A 20,380-nucleotide genomic window follows, 5' to 3' on the forward strand; every position below is an offset into this window, starting at 1 on the left:
GGGACTGGCCACAGAATTCCAGTTACCAGTAAAACCAACACTGATCTGTCAGTCTAATTGGGTGTTTCCAGGTCGATTGTCTGTCAAGGGCAATTTAAGCAGAAAAGTGAAAAACATTTTTGCTTTGTTACCAAATGTACAAAAGCACTGAATTATTACTGATGATTGTATACAGAGCACAAACAGACAAAGTATAGGCCTGTTCATGCAGTAGCGAACAACAGTTTTAGGGCCCAAGAGGAAAGGATATTATTTGCAGACAATGTACTGTCTGTAGGGGAACGAAATACGTTGAAGAGCTGGTGGGAAAAAGTTAACAGGGGAAGAAAAGTTAAGAGCAAATTTAGTCAGGATACACTTGTTATTTGTACTTCAAAGGGCAAGGAAGAATTTACAATGTATGTATATTATATATTGCAATTCTTAGCATAGAGTTCTAACATTCAGTTTCAGGGTGGTGTCTTTAAGGACCCCAAGCGACAATTGATGGAGTGAAGGCAACCATGACCAATTAAGCTGGAGTAACAACTCTAAAGCATATAAGCATCAATCAAATGTTTTAATGGGCCTGACCTAAATAAACAAGTAATCAATGGTTGTATGGATACACTGAGACAGTAATGGCAAATGAGAAAAAAGCTCCTTGCTCCTACACTAAATATATGATTCACAAGATCTCACCTACTATCAGCGTGTGCACTGTCTGTTGAAAGTTATTTTGTGGGTTTACCAAGAACAAATAGGGCTTACAGCCAACCCACTGATTACCATTGGTTGGCTTTTACGTCATTCTCCTGCCTGCATCTTATTTTCCAGCTTGTCAACTTTATGTTTGTCTTCCCATGGCACATTGCTATTTTAGCATCACTTTTCATTGGCTATGCTTCCACTGCTTACTTTTGAAGTGCTACTTTTTTCTTTTCGGTTAAGCACTCAAAGAGACTGCATGTTTTTTCCATCTATCTCCCTTGTATTTCTCTCTCCTCAGAGGTGTGGAATTTTAAAAATAATTTACTTGATCAAGGTACAAAATGCTACTGAGATCTCCATATCCTATAAAAACCACTTGTCCCACCTACTTCCTCCATCAATTATAAAGGCTGACAGACAAACATTTAATATATTTGTATTCTGTTTTATTAAAATCAATAAGCAATTACATTCTTTGTAATAATGCTAAAGAAAAACTTGAAAAGCAATATTATCTCTATTATCCAAAAGTAGAGAAACTGTATAGGAATAGAACAGTACACGATCTTGCATGTCAGGGTGCTCTAAAACTCATAAAAACAATACTTCAATAGTTAGGATGGATGTATCCTCTTATGTTCACACATATGCTTTGTGACTCCGGTTCCAAGCCAGAGATCAATAGCTCTGCTGGGGTCCAATTCCTCAAAGTTGGGTCTTTCTATCATAAGAAGCATTAGGTATTGGAGAAGATCTTGATGTAACAGTGTTCTTAGTGGATTATTAATGATATTCATTGCAGAAACCAGATGTACAGCTTCTGCTGTAGATACACTGAATGTGAACATTGTCTCCAAAAGCTTTAATATTTTAGTCAACATGGAAGGTTTTTGGTTGCTAGCAGGTAATACAGGAATGCCTTTGGTCCGAAAGCTTTCATATGGGATTTAAGTCCACAAAACTCATCTACAATTGCCAGCCTCTTGTCTGTGGTCAGAAGTACCTCAAAATGTTGAATAATTAACTCAATATCAGAGTCCATATTTATAGAGCTCCTCTCTACTTACTGGCCACGGTGTACAATCAAATGCCTAAAATCCTTGATCTGGCACGAATTTAAAATTTGCAAACCCCTCATCAATGTACTTTCACTGTCACTTTGGATTGTTGCTGCTGGTGGGCAGTGTTGTGATAACTGTATTTCCCAGCCATCAGTAAAAATGTTTCTAAAAGTTCTTCCCTCGGTTTGGTACAGTTTAAAAAAAAAAAAATGCTGCATATATTTACCCATCTCACTCTTTAGGCATGGTCGGGTCAATGCACACCTCTCTAAAGAAAATGGAACATACAATAAAAACAGTTCGTTAGACTGAAAGAATTCTGAAGGCTTAGACACTGGCTTCAGAACAATTCTCAGACTGTAAATGTTTTTTTGTTTATAAATGTAAAGCTAGTTACAATTGAGAGGTACTTTGTTGCCTTAACAGTAGAATCATCACTCCCAGCTGAAACTTGTCCCAAGTGTAGAACTGCTGTCTGCAGGATATGATGCATTGGCTACCAAAGCCCTGGTTTCGCTGGGTACCCATCAAACCTATTTAATATCAGTGAGATGTGCAAAGGTTTAATCAATTATTCTTGAAATTTGGTTGACATCTCTTCACTTCCTAGAACTATACCAGTAAAATCTGAAACACCATTTTAAAGTTTGTTCAAACTGACAAGTAGAGGAACTGGATTTTACAGCATCTAGAATCCCAAGCTGAAGCTTGTGAGCTACACAGTGGAATGGCAGAAGAAAAGGAATGTATTTCTGTAGGAGTGCTGCAACCCCTCCCTTAACTGCAGTACCATCAAAATTGACAGCTATTAGCGATGGGCCTGGATGTTCTGTAGAACTCATACTTACTAAATCCAAAGATAAACTTTTGATTCCTTTAACTATACTATCCAGAACACCTTGAGCATGTGCATGTTCAAGTGGACCAACATCTGCAAACAGAGTGTAGGGTTTCCCACCATTGGCTACTCTCACCAGCAGTTTCCTGTTCAATAATGGCCCTACCTGTACTCATCTCAGCAGAAGAAGATGAACCGAAAATGTGAAATTATTTTTTGATGTCCTTTTGAGGCATATGTACCTTGCATCTTATGAATTCTGAGGCTTTTTCGTGGTTTGTATCATTTTCTCCTATATCCACACCTGCTTTCTTCATAGCCCTTCATAGGGTTTCTATGTCTGAGAGTGGATTGCCCTGTTTTGCAAATAGGTAAGCAGTGCTGAACAAGACGGTCAGTTTCTTTCTTTCTCTCTCCTTCAGTTTTTGAGGTGCTTGCAAGATGAGGGGCTGCTCTATAAGGGCACTGGAATTTGAGGTACTCGCTGTAGGAGTCTGAGACTGCAAAGCAGATTTCTTCATTTCCTGGTGGTCCATGAAACACATGCCATGTGTGTCTTACTAGTTTAATGAGCTCTGATTAGTTCAATGGGTGATTGTTCACCTCCACTTAAGAATGTATATCTACCTGAATAGCTGGCTGATACAGTAGGATATTTCTGGAAATAGTGCAGTACATCTTTGGTCCTCATCCCTCCTGACTTTCCTTCAGGTTTAGTCATGGCCAGGATACCACCCAATGAGACTGAAAAACATGTTTTCCTTTTTCAGCATCATATTGTTTGCTCTTGGTTATGTGAGGATTAAGTGGGGTGGTACAAGGTCCAACCACAGCTGGGTCTTTTTTGTTTCCCTCTCCTGGCTTTTCTTTATCAATGTCTACTTTTTTTTAATACAAAGTTGAATAGACTTTATAGAGACACATTTGTCTGTCAACTGGACAAAGTGATCAAGTCTGAGACTATACCTGATTCAGTTTTAAACTCACTGTCCAGAAATGTTGAGCTATTTATGACAAGCTTTTCACATAGGAGACTTCACTAAATGTTGATAAAGTTTCCTCCGACAGTCTCCAAACTCTTTGAGAACAAGGGTTGAGGCTGCCTGCCGCAATGAACCTCTATGCTGCTTCTACATTTTCTGGTGGTTCTGTTTCATGCCAAATTGTAAACACACTGAAGTCTGTTGCTACACAGTCTGTACTCCAGACCTAGAAGCCAAGAAACAATTCACACTAAGAACAAGGATTTGAGCTTTGAAAAAGTACAAGCTTACGTAAGGCAATTCAAATCTACAAACCATGTTACCATTAAAGAAAAATCAAAAACATTAGAAATTATATGTAATTGACTGCTTAAGAAAGATGGATAAAATAAAAACAGGGAATAATGGACAGAGAGAAGGAAAGAAAAAAGGAAATAAGGCAAAAGGAAAGGAAAGAACAAGATAAGATTTTAAAAAAATGAAGGAAAGAGCCAAAAAAGGGAAAGGCAAAAAAGAAAGAAGGAACGAAGGCAACAAGGAAAGAAAGAAGACGGATGGAAGGAAAGGGGGTTCTTAAAATAAAAAAATATTGCGTACCAAAAAACATGTTACACCCCCCTACGCTTACATAAAACTGCTGCAAATAAAACACCTTACATTTAGTTATTTTCCTATGCAAGGTTTATCAAAAACCATTGGTGAAACTGAGTTTAGGAACTCCATGAAACAGCAGCAGTCAACTTCAAATGGAATTTACAACAACGTTGCACGGAGGCAGTAACTGATAAAGCTGAAATGTGCCATCGGCTCACATCAAACGAGTCCTACTTTCATATCAGGAAACACTGGGACTAAGGGGAACTCCTTGTGTGTGGATGTGCACCTTCTGACAGAGAAAAATGTAGTCGCTCAAAATGACTTAAACCAGAGACTTAAGTATATTGACCCACTACCCATTGCTGTAGCGGGCAAAAGCTAAATGGGAATGACACAACAGACCAATGGTTGAAAAGAGATGGCTTAAAGTCCCTTTAAGTAAGTGTATTATAAATATTATTTTAGAAAAATAAAAAGGTCTTAGCTAAAGCAAGACATAAAAATCAGTGATGACACAACTGCATGTCATTACACTTGCAGGTGCATGGTTGATGATCTATAAAAAAACCAGAAGGCATACCAGCGAAATAACTCCAGTGGCTTTTTTTTTTTAAAATGTACTCATCTGAGAAATATCTCACTTTTCTGACCTATTGGCTCTGCCAGTGCTTTTTGCCAATGCTGTGCAGCATCAGTGAGAAGCTTTTGGCCAATGCCATGTAGCATGATAAAAATAAGAGAAAAACAAACATGCATGACAACAAGACCATTTCCTAGGCTCACCCATGTATGGAGATGTATGCAAGTGCATGTGTCACCATAAATGCATGCACCTGTGGAATTAAAGGGTACTTTTTTATATTACTGGTCAAAACTGGATACTCTTTGGCAAGTCCAAGGAGAGCTAGAAATGTATTTTATGCCCTGCCATTAAGCTAGATGTCCCTTTTTATCTGACCAACCAACCTCCCAAATTCTGTGTCATTTACTTTCCCAATGCACAGACAGTAACAGTACTTCATATGTAAAAATAAATATATAAACAAAATACATGCATAAGTGAAGGGGCCGAAAATAATACTTAGGAGCCTGCCACCCAAGGTGCCATGTGCTACGGATGCTGAATGCTAAAGCTACCTAGTTTTGATTCCACCTCATGCCTCTCTATTCAACCACCCTCTAATTCCAGTCTCTTTATGTCACAAATTCTTTTTTTTATCCCCACTCCCTTCCTTACCATCTTCCTATGTTCTTCTTTCTACTTTATTTTCACCTTTATGTTTTTTTTCCTCAGATGTCACTCAAACAACCTACCCACAAGCATACTTAGTTGACACAGCCACGCAGATCCAACTGTCAGACGTATGTACCCCTGTAAACCAGTGACTCCAGCCTCACACTCGGACCCAAGGGTCAGACACACCACTTATAAATCACTGACCTGTGTTTCCCACTCATATCACAGAACTACAGCTCTCAACTCAATTTTCCATTTTCACAAACCCTCATGCCACACATGAGGCCCTCATCAAACATACCACAAGACTTATGAATCACATAGATACACAAAACCAGAACACTGCCACGCACACCCACCCATCTACGTTTCATATAAGAAATGCAAGCCTTTCACATAGTTTGACAGATGAGCACAGAGAGCACACACACACACACACATGCACGCACGCACACGTCTTGCCTTTTACACAAATCGTATTGCACATATGGGCCCTACATTTCAGACTGCCACAAGCAGACCAATGCAGTGATTTAAAGAGGCAGCTCTGAAGTACTTACATTTATTTAACTTGCAAAGGGTGAGAACCAGCACTTCTCAGAAAAGGTGCAAATACTTTTGAAGGAAGAGCACCACAGTGTCTCTTAGAGTTCTTGCACGTTTTTGTTTCAGTGTCAAGCTTTGGACCCATGTGTTCAAACAGGCCTATGTCATGTGCACATTCCAATGGGTTGCCAGGGTCGGACTGGCATGTAGGGCACTCAGGCAGAGCAAAAAGGGATGGTCTGAAAGGTCAGTGTGTGGGCCAGAGTTTTGGCTGTTTGTGAGACTGGTTTATGGTCTACTGTGCCGGTTTTTACTGTTGATTTTCCCTGGTATTAAAAAACACAATGCACACAGAAAGCTCAAATCCATGATGATTTTCACATCTTGTAAAACACTTATACAATGTGTCTATACAATTTAAAGCTGCCCCAACATGCAAACATGGGCCACATTTTTAGTTTTAAAATAACAGGTGTGTCACACGCCCCTAAGATGCCGGATGGGTGAGATGGAGCTTAGTGTCTCTCCGCCCGCCACCTGCGACCCCGTCGCCTGTGGGCCCCTCGGGGCAGGAGAAGCACAGCCCCAGGCCCTTAGAGAAGCAGGGAGGACCGGGACTCAGTGACAGGCCGGGAAGTGGAGGTGGGGGACAGAGAGCAATCCAGGAGGCCTGCGGACGCGCAGATGTGCCCCTAAGATGGCGGGAGAGATGGTGCTTAGTGCCTCCCTGCCTGCCACCTTTGGGACTCCAGGACAGGAGTGGCCCGGTCCCCAGCACCATAGCAGCAGAGTGGACTGGGACTCGGCGATAGGCCGGGGAGCGGCAACGTGGCCAATGGGGGAAGGAGAGAGCACGGAGGGCCTTGCAGGCGCGCGGCTCTGTAATAACGGCGCCTCCAGGGGCTCTCCCAGGAGTTGGGCGCACCGGCCCGGGGGGGGGCCCAGGGGAGGAAGATGTGACACCTGGGGCCCCGAGGGCATAGCAGCGGAGACGGGCCGAGGTGAGCGGCAGCGGGGCCCGGGAGTTGGGCACTAGAGACATCCGACAGAGTCTGACGGAGATAGATACAGAGCCTTGTGCCCTGTCGGACCACGCAGCTGTATCCCTAACACTAACTCTTTCAGACTGCCACAGGGCCTACTGGCCGTAGTGGTTCAGGACTACTCTATTGTCGAGGCCTGAAGTGGTGGCCCAGATAAAGTCGTCTATCTCCAATTTTTTTGACTTTAATGACACGCCGGACACCTCAGCTTCCCTTCTGTGGGAAACACTGAAGATGGTTGTGAGGGGTGAATTCATTGCTATCTCAGCCGCAGACAACAAAGCTCGAAGAGAAAAGAGGGCCCAGTTACAACAGGAGGTGAGGGAACTACAGAGGATACACAAGCGTACCGGGGCCCCAAGGGTTTAGGAGGAAACCGAGTGTAGCCAGGGCACAGTTAGCAAGCCTAGACATTGATAGGGCAGAATACGCAGCACTCCAACTGTGCCATTCCTTTTTTGTGGGGGGGGGGGAATAGGTATGGGTGCCTCTTAGCCAGAACACTCCGCGCACAGAGGCAATCCACGCTGGTGGAGATGGTGAGGTCTAGGGACAGAAGGGAGGTGGTGAGTGACTCGCAGATCGCCGCGTCATTCCGAGATTTCTAATGGGACCTGTATTCTCCCACTAGGTCCAATTTAGAGGCCACTCAATGGTGCCGGCACGACACGACTCTCGGCCGAAGAGTCATCCCCGCTTGAGGCTCCTATAAGAATGGAGGAGATTATTTCGGCAATAGCCAGACTGGATGCCCTGAAGTCTCCAGGAACCGACGGCTTCCCGGGCTTGTTCTATAAAACCTTTTGGGGTGAGCTTGCCCCACTACTGACGCGCCTTTTCAATGCCATCTCTGGTCCAGATACAATTCCACCAACCATGCTAGACGCATCCATTGTGGTAATCCCAAAGCCAATAATGGACCACTTTGCGGGTCTTATAGGCCCATCTCATTACTTAACGTAGACATCAAATGGCTCACGGGCATCTTGACCTCCCGCCTGAATCCACTGATGCCCGGGCTGGTACACCTGGATCAGGCAGGCTTTATCCAACTCCGCCAGTGAGGGGACAATACCAAACGGATTATGCACATCATAGATAAATCTCAGCGTTCGGAGAGAGAACAGATGCTGCTTAGCATTGATGCTGAAAAGGCATTTGATCAGGTCAAATGGCCCCATCTACAGTCAACCTTGGAGCATTTCAGGTTGGGGCCCAGGTTCGGTGCATGGATTACTAGTGTGTATAGCCATCCAAAGGCCACAGTTAGGGGCAATGGGACAACATCTACCTCATTTCCGGTGGGCCGAGGGACCCAGCAGGGGTGCCTGCTCTCCTCGCTACTGTTCGCCCTTTATATGGAGCCCTTTGCGCAGCGCGTAAGGACGATCCAGAGATCACGGGGGCTACTTCTGGCAGGGAAGAACATGTCATAGCACTTTATGCAGGTGATGTGCTGGTGGCTTTGGAAAACCCACTGAGGGCCCTGCGGGCTTTTCTGAAGAAGGTGGAGGTCTTAGGGGAAGTCTCAGGTTTTAAGATAAACCTTTCAAAATCACAAGCCCTTAGCCTCACGCTCCTGAAGGATACAGAGGAGCTGCTGGCCGGGCAGTACCCATTTCAATGGCAACCACAGTGTATCCCATATCTGGGCCTGCAGATGGCTAAGACTGTTGCGGAGACTTCACATTTGAATTATCAGCTCCTTCTCCAGAGTGTCAGACGAGACCTGACCCGGTGGAGAGCACACCCCATCACTTGGTTAGGCAGATTAGCGGCCATAAAAATGTCGATACTGCCCAGGGACCTATTCCTCTTTCAGACGCTCCCGGCGGAACCCCCGCCGGGTGCCCTGCTGATGCTACAGAGAGCCACCAGCCACTTTATTTGGGCTGGGGGGTGGCCCAGAATGACCCAACAATTATCCTGTCAACACCCGCAGGAGGGTGGTCTGGGTATTCCTGACATTCCTCAATACTGTAGGGCAGCCCAGCTCTGATACCTCCTGGAGAGGACCCGGTCGGAGTCCGACAAGTGATGGCTCTTCATAGAAAGGGCAGTCGCGGGCACAGCCCTGTGGAAGATCCCTTTCCTTCAGAGCTGTCACAGACCATGGGGTCTTTACTCCTCCCCTGTCACCGGCGCAACAAAGAAAGCATGGGACCAAGTGCTGGCACAAAGAAAGCATGGGACCAAGTGGCCAGCACTAAGGAGCTCACTAACTTCCTGTGTCCCCGGACCCCCATAGTGGGGAACCCGGATTTTACACCGGGCTTGAGCCAGGGATCTTAGAGGCTCTGGTCTACCCCAGAATTTTGCTCCATAGAGCACCTATTCGACGGAGAGAGCATAATGTCTTTTGACAGCTTAAGGACGGCATATTCTTTGCCGGAGACAGAAAGAATGCAATATCTACAGATACAGCACTGGGTGATGAATCCCATGACGTGTGAGGCAGCATCCCGTCCCCTCCTGAAGTTTGAGCGATGGCTACTGACCAAGACAACAGATAAGCGTGTCATCTCAGAATTTTATGATCTGATTCAGACCGCAGGTAAACAACCTAGAATTCCTAGCCAGCAGAGGTGGGAGACAGAACTGGGGAGGAAATTCACACCAGCGGAATGGGAGGCGATCTATTATAGGGCCAGACACACGGCATGCAGTATGACAGCTACTGAAACTGCTGTGAAAATAGGCACATATTGGTACCTCACCGCGGCCCGGCTTCATAGGTGTGATAGTTCGCATTCGCCTCTGTGCTAGCGGGGTTGCGGGAAGCCAGGTATACTAACACATCTACTCTGGGACTGTCCAAAGTTGGCCACATACTGGGGGGCATCTTGGATGACATCGTCCACCACATGACCACTCAGCTGCCGAGATTCCCGGCCTACATCATTCTGGGCCTTCCAAACCCCTTGACATTTCCACTAAAATCACTAAAAGGTCGCCAGATCAGCCTCGCACTTGGTGCTGCAACCCAGAAAATTTTGTCATACTGGGGCTTCCCCCAGGTTCCCAATCAGCTGGGCTGGCTGTATCGGTTGTGGCAGATTCTGGGGATGGAACGGATTTCGCTCGCACTGCAGGCGCAGGACCACTTCTAAAGAGATCTGTGGCACCTGTTTCTGACTCTACTCGCGGGGGAATTACCAGAGTTGACTTGCCCTAAATACCTACGACTCCTACATCTCACAGAGGGCGACAGTCCACAGAGCAACAAGAGATAGGAGGATATAATAACTGAACCGCACACACGCTCCCACGTTCGGGGGGTTTCTGTGGCACCTTGGGTGAGAGGGGGGTAAGGGAGGGGTTGGGGTAGGGGGTTAAGGGTACGGGGTAGTTTACCCCAATTGCTTCTTTACCTGTTGGAGGGTAGGTGCCTTCTCATGTTTACATTGGCTGTTGAAACTCAATAAAGAAATTTGAACTATAAAATAACGGTTGCCACTTCTATTTTGTTCCCTGGGCCAATTTTCTCTCCCAGTCCGACTGTGCACGTCACCCACAGCAACCTCTTACTTTAAGGCTCATCTCTTACACAGTCCTACCTCAGCACACACATGCACGCACACAAACCTGTGTCTTTCACACATCTCTTAAAAGAACAGGCACACACCTAGAAGTACTCGCAAGCAAAGGAACATCATGCAGAGGAAGATACTGAGTGTCAATATGGGCCCCAGTCACAAACGTGTAGACATAATTGAAACCCCCATGCACAGACCAAGATTACATACAATGGTCCAAGACCAAGTAATACGCACATTCAAAACGCTTAAATCAATATTGCCCAGTCTAAAAAAACAAATACACCCTAAGACATCCCCAATTTCTCATACACACACACACTCATCAAAAACAATCCCAAATCTATGCAGTCACCCATACGACCATAAAGACCACCAACATCCTTTTGATACATGCCTTCGTTTCACAGGCAAAGTATGTAGTCAAGTGTCAAAACGGTTAAATGCGTTTCTGAAAAAACCCAGTCTTATAATGGGTTTCCCATTAGGCAGTTTGTGATCCTGACGAAACAAGGCAACTTAACTGTGCCTGGTCTCCTGAAAATCACAAGCACTTAAAAACAGGCCAAATGCGTCTATGGTCGCACTCTATAAATACCCAGACATTTGGAGTCACATTTCACACACAAAGTCTCTCACACACTGATGGGTGGCGCACATATGTCTGTGGCAAAACAGACCCATGTAACACACACAAGCAGGCTCACACTAGACACCCCGTGCCTCAGAAGTATGCAACCTCACAATGAACATCGACACAATAGTGGGCCTCCCCACCAGCCTCTGATACTCACTGCTCCTCTCCACCAGCCTTCAGCCAGCTCGGCACCCTGCCACATCTCTTGCACGCCTCCTTCTTTGTGCTCTCTTCAAAGTAGACAATGGTAGATATGATAGCGGGAGGACGCCCCCTGCAGCTGCTGGAAACTCAGGCCCCTCGGCGGGTGGCCCTCTCCAGGGTGGTAGACACTTACTCCATTCCTCGGTAGTGACACAGTAGAGGGATGCAGCCAAAGGTCAGTGTTTACCCAAATATTTCGATGCTTACAGCGCTTTTCCCATGTTTAAAAGGGACAGGGGCAAACATTGTTCCTCTGTCTGGTAATACAATGCAGTTGTAGGGGAGGCTTTGTGGGGGTGGAGAGTGATCCAGTGCTCAGCGGTGGATCAGAGGCCTCCAAAAGGTCTTCTGGCTTTCTGTCAGCATTTTTGAATGGCTGTGAGCCCCAGAGTGCCCACAGCTCGTACATTATTTACGTGAGTTAATGTCTATTTGTCCGTTGTACAAAACAGACATTACATCTTGTTATCAAGCATAAAAATCAACACGGTTAGGGCATCAGGAGATATGATTCCACCCACCCCTGTTCCTGCACTCAGTTTCTCTTGTTCTTTTCGCATCCATGTGCCTTTACCCTGCCCCATCCCGCCCCTTCAATGTTGCTCTTTCACCCCTTCCTTCTTTTCCACACCCTCAGCCTTCCACGTTGCTAAGCCCCACCATTGCTCTCCTCTCTCACCCATTACTTCTCCTTCCCACTCTCCTACTCCTTCTCTGCCTACTCACCTATCTGCTTCTGCCTTGCTTGCTGTATGTTGTTTTCTCAACCACTGCCTGACCTCCCCTTACCAATACTTTGTGTTGCTTCCAACCTCGTGTTGCTTTCCCCACCAGTTTTTTTTTGCCTTTGCAAGTTATTTTAATCCTTATAGCTGTAGATTTACCCCTGCTTGCTAACACAAGAAAAAAGCACACTTCAAAAGGAAAGTCTTTGTAGTGCACAAGATCCTGATATTCCTGCGCTGGCCCCAGATACACTCCAAAGGGTTGAAGACTGCTTTGTGTAAGGACAGGCATAGCCCTATTCAGGTGCAAGTGTCCGCTCCTCCCACCACACTAGCCCATCAGGGTATGCAGGGCACACCTGAGCTCCCTCTGTGTGACTGACTAGGGTGAATGCACAAACAGCTCAACTGTCATCCTGACCCAGATGTGTATTCCACAGCCAGACAGAGGCACAGAATGGTTAAGCAAGAAAAACCCCACTTTCTAAAAGTGGCATTCTTAAACTTACAATTTAAAAAACAACTTCACCAAAAGATGTTTTTTTAAACTGTGAGTTCAGAGACCCCAAACTCCACATCTCTCTCAGCTCCCAATGGGAATTTACACTCAAAAGATATTTTTAGGTAATTCCGCCATGTTACCCTATGGGAGCGAAAGGCCTCGCAATAGTGAAAAACGAATGAATTCAGCAGTATTTCACTATCAGGACATGTAAAACACACCTGTACATGTCCTACTTTTTAATTACACTGTACCCTGCGCCCATGGGGCTGCCTATGGCCTACCTTAGGAAGGACTTACATGTAGTAAAAGGGACGGTTTGGACCTGGCAAATGAGTGCTCTTGCCAAGTGGAACTGGCAGTTAAAACTGTCCACACAGACACTGCAGTGGCAGGTCTGAGACATGTTTACAGCGCTACTCTTGTGGGTGGCACAATCAGTACTGTAGGCCCACTAGTAGCACTTGATTGACAGGCCCTGGGCACACACTGTACTAGGGACTTACTAGTAAATCAAATGTGCCAATTATGGATAAATCAATTACTACTACAATTTAGACAGAGAGCACAAGCACTTTAGCACTGGTCAGCAGTGGTAAAGGGCCCCGAGTCCTAAAGCCAGCAAAAACGAAATTCAGCCCAGGTTCAAGAAACAGGTGGTCAGAAGCCAAAAAGACAGGGGAAACCACGCCAAGAGCTGACAGGTCTAACGCACAGCATATCAGAGATTCTGTGCAGCATGGCTGAAGACTATAGGGAAAGTCAGTAGGTCCCAAAGCTGCGACTTGTCAGCTTTGCCAATGCTAGCTTTTGTATAATATACATGGCATTTTAGGGTTAGACTGGAAATATGCATGCAAAACATTTCAGTTAAAATATAAACAAAATTAGTGCACTATTGTACAACACAATTATTTGCAGTAACTACAGTACCAGTTTTAGACGCTCCTTTTTCCTTTTGATAAAGGTAGACCCAGAGGACCCAGGCTCTGCTTCTTGAGGCATTTTATTGCCGTCATCATCTTCATCATCTTCTTCAAAGCACCAGTCTGGTAGCTCTGGTGGTGGCGGGGCATCTTCAATGTCTCCGTAACGTCTAAAAAGCTCCTTCAGATAATCTTCTTTGTAAATGCCTGGAGGCCTGGCCTGGGCATACGTAGCCACAGCAGCTTCAACACTATAAGACAATGTATAGATCAGTTATTCGTTTGGGATTCAGCCTGAAGAAACTATGTTTATGGTAGGAAATACAGTCATAAATTTAATCGGACCACTCTGAAAAGCTGTGAAGCAAGGGCTAAGATTCCAGAATGATCTGGAGGTGTCTTATGTTACATACAGCATTATGCAGATATTAAACAGGAAAAAGATGGAAACCTTCATAGAGCAAAAGGAATGTGCTTCCAAAGTAAAATGTGTACACAAAGTTACTTGGGTTGTTGCAGGTTTTAATAAATGCCAGAAGTATGAGTGACTGAGGACTCTAAAAAAGCATGAGTCACAATAATAAATGAAATTATTCTGTTTGCTATTCATTTATGGCACAGAACAAACGGAGCATGCTCAAACAGGTGTAATAACTACTAAAGACACCGATAACAACTGAACTGTGCGGTTCGCTAAAGTCTAAAAGGCCAAGTTTGGCCTCCTAGATTTCGGACCTGTGATGATCAAGTTGCAAGGTACTCCAATATTACTTATCTTTCTTATTTGTATTGAAGCTACACTGTGGAAATACACACCATAGCTGAGATGCTCTCAAAGAATAAATAGTAACTGAAGCATAAGTCTATTATATGAATTACTCATTATAACCTAACTTTCTACACATCTCTCAGCATGCCCTAGTTTGAAAAGTACAAAAAAAAACACAATAGCAACAGACCAATTACATGTCACCAGGTAGAAAATGTGACTTGCCTGTAAGTGGTATTCTCTGTCGAGTATTTTTTTTCTGAATCTACAAAATCAGAATTTCTCCCTGCATATCAGAGATCCCCGGATACTTTACCATTTCCCTTCATTTTCAAATTAGTTTAACTAAAGAGAACATGCCCATAAAGGCAACATTTCCTAACTTATTTTTCTTTAGTTTAGTTAAATCACTCAAAGCGCATAGGACTATAAACACGACTGTTTTATTCACTGTCTAAACTAAAAAAAAAGTAAAAACAAAAAATATCCTCCAAACATACTGCAAGTACAAGCTGCATCTTGCCATCAAGCCCTACAAGTTCAGCTCAGTGAAAAGGACCCTCACACCAGCATCATTCAAAGGCTATTTTTGACTGAAACTCATTCTTGTTGGTATTTTTTATTTTTTCTCATTATCTGTTAACAAAGTTGGTAGGGATATTTTATTAATTATGGCATTTATAAAGCGCATTGACCCCAAACTGGCATCCTGGTGCTATACCAATACCGAAATAAATGCCGCAATAAAGAGCTGATAACACGACTAGAAGGGTGTTAAAATAAAATAGAGTTTATTTCGAGAAGAGCCATGTTTTTAAGACCTTTCTAAAATGCAGAAAGTCCATCATGGATAGGAGGGAGGTAGGCAGTTGATTCCATAGCTGGGCTGCTCTGATCATGAAGGGTCATCCACCTTGTCTTTCTAAATTTAGCAACGTGGACAAGATTGGCTGATGAGGAGAGAAGGCTCCTACCTGGGGTGTATCTTTTGATCTTATTTTGCAAGGGGAATGGACCATGGCCCTGGTGGATTTTGAAAACAATGCAGAGATTTAAAAACAATTCTCTGCCTCAGTGGCAGCCACTGAAAGATCCTTTAATGCCTTAGAGGCTGAGGCTCTCCTAGGTCTATTCAGAGCTAATTTACCAGCTTAGACTCTGTGTAGCCTATTTAAGAGATATACATTTCTTGTTAGCCAAGTGACATTTGTTTCTATTTTTATGTCTCCTATACAGACTGCTTTAGCTGTATTGGGGAGACGTATTGTTTCCAATACATTGCATATCTTTGAGTGGGCTTTGGTCTCTTGCTCATAATTGGATGGCTTTATTAGCTACCTTATGTACCTGCCCCTGATTCAATGGCATCTCTCTATATATTCTTGTGTTTCATCCATTCAGTAACATTCCGGTCTTAATGGTATGATTGGATATCCTTCTACTGCTCACGTCAGACCTTACATTGCACAGCAACTCCATTATAATGTCCTAAAAATACGGCATCAGTATTTCATGTAGCCGCTACCCTTGGTATTGGCAAACCTAAAGATGACGGAATACACTGGTATTCCTGAGCTGTCCTTGGACAGTGCCCTTAGAAATGGCAAGTTAGAGCAAATCGAGATAACTGCTTGAAATTATTTGGCTATTCCAATCCGGAAAACATTACCAGCTTTGAACTACTGAAATGAAGACTGGGAAAGGAGCAGCAGAATGAGTTATTCATGTGTGTCTAGTAATGCTTGATTTGACACGAAACACTGTGTCCGGCCAAACAAAGAACTATATGGCCCATACAATGGAGGCCTAAGTTGACGGAACCTGTAGCCCAAGTTTTCGTCACACAGCAGTCCCAAAGGCTAACACCTGCATCAACTTATGTCACTGTACGTATAACCCATTCCAGTATTGAAGAATGCTTGCATATGTGCCCATAAAACATAAGAGAGTTAATGTGATTTACATAACAATTGTCTACATGCCAAAACCCTCAACAGTCAGCAACCCCACAAATATCACACAAGGGTATCCCAACCTATACAAAGCTCAGCTGCTACACACACCTAAGTATCTAGTGGTCACCAACCCTCCCAGCCAGCCATAAACGCAGACCAAAAAGCTTAATGACTCTCTAGCAGCTGACTCAAGCACAAATATGATTATTCCTCCAAGTTATGGATCAATTTAAGGATAAGGCGGAGGTGACATCAACTAGAGGAAAATGTCTAGCATCTCTCCGGAAACATGTGCATAATCAACTATTTCAAACCATCCTCGGTTTAAGAATATGTGAAAGTTTCACATTCCAAATCTGCACCAACTCCAGCGGTGACTAAGTCTCAGTCAAGCCCATCAGCAGGACTGTACATGGATTATATTTGGTGGCCATGGACTGGGTTGGGGTCTGAACACAGAGCAGTATATGCAGACAGCATCCATAGAACAGAAATTAGTTTAACTACAGGTCGCGCACTCCCGCCACACGTCAAGACCCCATGTGCAGGAATGAAAAGATAACAATAGACTGAACAGCTGGACAGCCCAACCTTGCACACCAATGCTGTCCAATATTACTTGTGATCTAAGATTTAGTGTTGCCATCGGTCTTGTCCTTCCTGCGTTTTTTATTTCATTTTTTATTTTTTCGTTCATAGTTGGGGTTTTTCTTGGACAACAGTGAGTTCACCAAAGAACACAAGGATAGGCGTCAGGAAAAAAGAAAAGGTTCTACAACGGGACAACAGCAATAGTATCCCCGTTTTCAGACAGTATAACAATACATATTGAATGTCAGTCTGGCAGTCTCGTCTTCACTGCAGCAAATGGTTTCCTTACCTCTTTTACACATGCCGTGAAGCCTGCTATGGTGGATAAATGAGAACCCTCAAATTATAGACTGCTTTCTTACCTAATCAGCTGCAGAACCTTATCCTCATCTAGGTAATTCAACAGTCAGGCTTTGATCATCCTGCGCATCAGGAGAAAGATTAAGCCAGAAAAAGGAATCCAAAACTCTATCGTCCCTGTATTGCTGAAGTCTGAAGACCCAGACTTCAAATATTGTTGAGGTGAGACCTCTTTTCAGGCTTGGCTTTCTTACATCCACATAAGACTCAACTGCTACAAGTCATGTCTATAGCCCAGTTCTGTACAGGTCCACAGCAAACAAAACACCCATCATCAGTTTAACAGACATGGAATAAATGAAGAGATCTACTGCATACTGCAGATCAGGACAGCCCTCTGTCTTGACCAGCTTAGTGGACTGTGACCAAGAGAAATAACAAAGGGACATGCAAAGCCCATCAAACTGTCAGCCTAAAAAACATGAATTGCATGCCCATATCTCGCTCTGCTCAGTGCTGCGTCCCATAACAAGATAAACACACTTTGGTAGACAACGTGCACAACATGAAAACACAATCAACAGAGGTTGAAAGCAAAAACAACACTATTGCCTCCACAAACGATTAATGGTGTAGCACTTTAACACTGTGGGCAAGCGCTTGCAATGTCCTACACTGGGGGTAGTAAGTGCTATATAAATGTTACCAATCAATAGAAAGTGTTGGATTACTGTATTTCTGCTTTCATTTTCAAATACCAAAGGCCTTTAAGATGGCGCGAGGTTAAAGTTTCGATGTTTTCAAATCGATGCAACCCCTCATAACCTTTGTAATGATCCTCAGATTCTATGTCTTTTGAGGGTACGAGACGGTGATGGTAGATACTCTCCGAAGTCTTCGAAGTTGGAGGGACCACCTAGCCATATCAAAGATGAGACTGGATGTGGTTTCAACCAACCAGAGGCTGAAAGCTGGCCCTCCAAAGCTTCCTATGTCTGAGGCTTAAGAGGAAAAGTTTCTTACCTGTAAATCCCAGTCAATATATCTGCACATGTGCAAGATCCCAGGAACACATTTCATTTTTCATAAGAAAAAACACATTCAACCCTTAAACAAAACACGCCTATATTATGCTCTAATCAGTTTTTCTTTTCATTTAGATTCATCCAATCAGTCAATGAAGTGATAGAGCTATGCGACTGAAAAGCGTTTTTCCAATTTCTTTAAGATGAAAAACTAAAGTGAAAATTTTGTGACTTTGTTTTTCATTGCGCACAAGTTATAACAAGAACTGGCATAGCCAATAGGACTCGCTTTCGACACCCTGTAAGTTATTTGGCCAGAGCTATTGGATTTGCCAAAGTCTTTAAGGTATGTTGTAGAGCAGTGAATGTGCTGTGCAGCATGTTCCATTGGAAAAATAAACATGAAAATCTACATTTTAAAAATCGCCAAAGTGAAATCAAGCTATTCAGGAAAAGCATATTTTAAGATGAGGAGAATTTTAAGAGCAACAGTATACCGTAAGACTTCTCAACCTAGAGCTCATACATGAATTTGTAACAACCTGTGCGAAAAAATAAATAGAGCCAGCAAACGGAACCCTCTTAGTGGGACATTTGCTGCGCCTTCCTCAACACAGACTCTTGCTGGAGAGCTGAGTTTGTTCTGAGTCAGTGAGAACAACCGAACAAGGGACAACGGGTTCAGACTAAAGCAACTGAATACCTATCTATCGATGCAGGTGTAAAAGTAAATACAAAGGCTCAACCTATGCTGGTCATACTGGTAAAGTAATTCATTTATTATGGTCGAGCATAGCAGTGCGCAAGCGCTGCTTTTCTGACGTGTTGCTATCTATGTGGGCTTTTAACCACGCCCATCTCATGCCCATCACTTTCACTCATTTGTGGTCTTGCCATTCAAAAAATCCTTTGATGACATTGGCAATTACTTTACATTTGTCCCACCTTGGGGCGGTTTTGTTACCGCATTGGGGACCGACCCTGTCACATGGATAATTGCACGATTGTCGAGTTACTTTCTTTGCCGACCGGGACGGACATGGCTGATCCCTTATGTTATGGGTAATAATAGGTTGGACATTTAATTCCAATAATATGGAAAGACAATCAATTTAAAGACCATGCAAATATAAGCCCTAAAGAAGTCCTTTTTTGTAGGACGAAACGCGTTGGTTGATTGCTTGTTTGTTCAAGAAAAAGCAATAATAAAAAATGAAGATTTTTAAAAGACAACGTTGTGTTACTGGACTTTACTGACTTTGCGCAGTGGTGCACTATCCATATCTTTTTAATTGCACGATTGCCAATATGTTTGACTGTGAGTGAACTTTTTTCTTTTTGTGTCCCTCCTTCACGCTCATGGCGGCAGTGGCGCTTTGAATTGACTTGCTTATGTCAACTGTTTTACTTTACATTTTCAATGTATGTGGCAAGGAAAGTTCAGTTAGGTATTTACAACAAAAAAAGTTCTAACTTGAGCAAAGTGAGACCCACTGCATTGCAAATGCTTGTTTTATATTTGCATTTTTATGTACTATGCACAGAACTGCAGCCACCATGCTATCAGTCTCTCCCAAACACCAATTCCTTATTCCCCTTAAAATATATATCTAAATATGTATTAAGTATTGCTTGTCCAACGCATTGAGCACAGTGCCTTCTCACAGACTCCACAATGAATACCTGCTCCACAGTCATTTATTATTTAGGAAAACACCATCCAACATAGTAAAAAGGCAGGTCAGGGGTTTACTGTGCACGTTGCATAGGCCTACACAGCATGTTACAAGTAATTTTTTTTATTTGGCCCACTTAACCTTTCATTCTTCCCAGGCTAAACAAACTGAGCAATTTTCACAGAGGTTTTAATGACACTTAAATACTAAGAACCATATTAGGAAGCTTTGGGCTGCCGTTGTGTCACTTTTTGTGATGCAACAGCAGCGCAAACCACAAAATCATAATTGTGAAGCTATGCAAAGCCACTTTGGTGGCTTAGAATGTCCTCATAAATATGGAGTGAGGTAAGGCAGCGCAAATCGCTGCACTGCCTTACTCTGCGCTAGGGAGGCGTTCCAGTGGGTGTTCCCACACAACACTCATGGATTTTGATGCATCCCACATTTATAAGACCATGTAAACCTGGGGATATGCCAAAACCTTAACCCTACCCGGCGAAGGCGCAACAAGGAGAAAGATCACTATTTCTCCTCGT

General features: G+C 43.6%; 1 protein-coding gene across 1 annotated transcript in view; it reads right to left on the reverse strand.

Moving 5' to 3' along the window:
- Nucleotides 1-20,380, reverse strand: part of RNGTT (RNA guanylyltransferase and 5'-phosphatase) — a 1,492,790-nt gene that overhangs the window by 1,225,483 nt on the left and 246,927 nt on the right. The window contains exon 6 of the mRNA XM_069235480.1: nucleotides 13,533-13,776. Within this exon, the coding sequence (XP_069091581.1) occupies nucleotides 13,533-13,776 (244 nt within the window). The remainder of the gene's footprint in view (nucleotides 1-13,532; nucleotides 13,777-20,380) is intronic.

This window comes from Pleurodeles waltl, chromosome 5 (genome assembly GCF_031143425.1).
Source record: "Pleurodeles waltl isolate 20211129_DDA chromosome 5, aPleWal1.hap1.20221129, whole genome shotgun sequence".
NCBI classification, from domain to species: Eukaryota; Metazoa; Chordata; class Amphibia; order Caudata; family Salamandridae; genus Pleurodeles; species Pleurodeles waltl.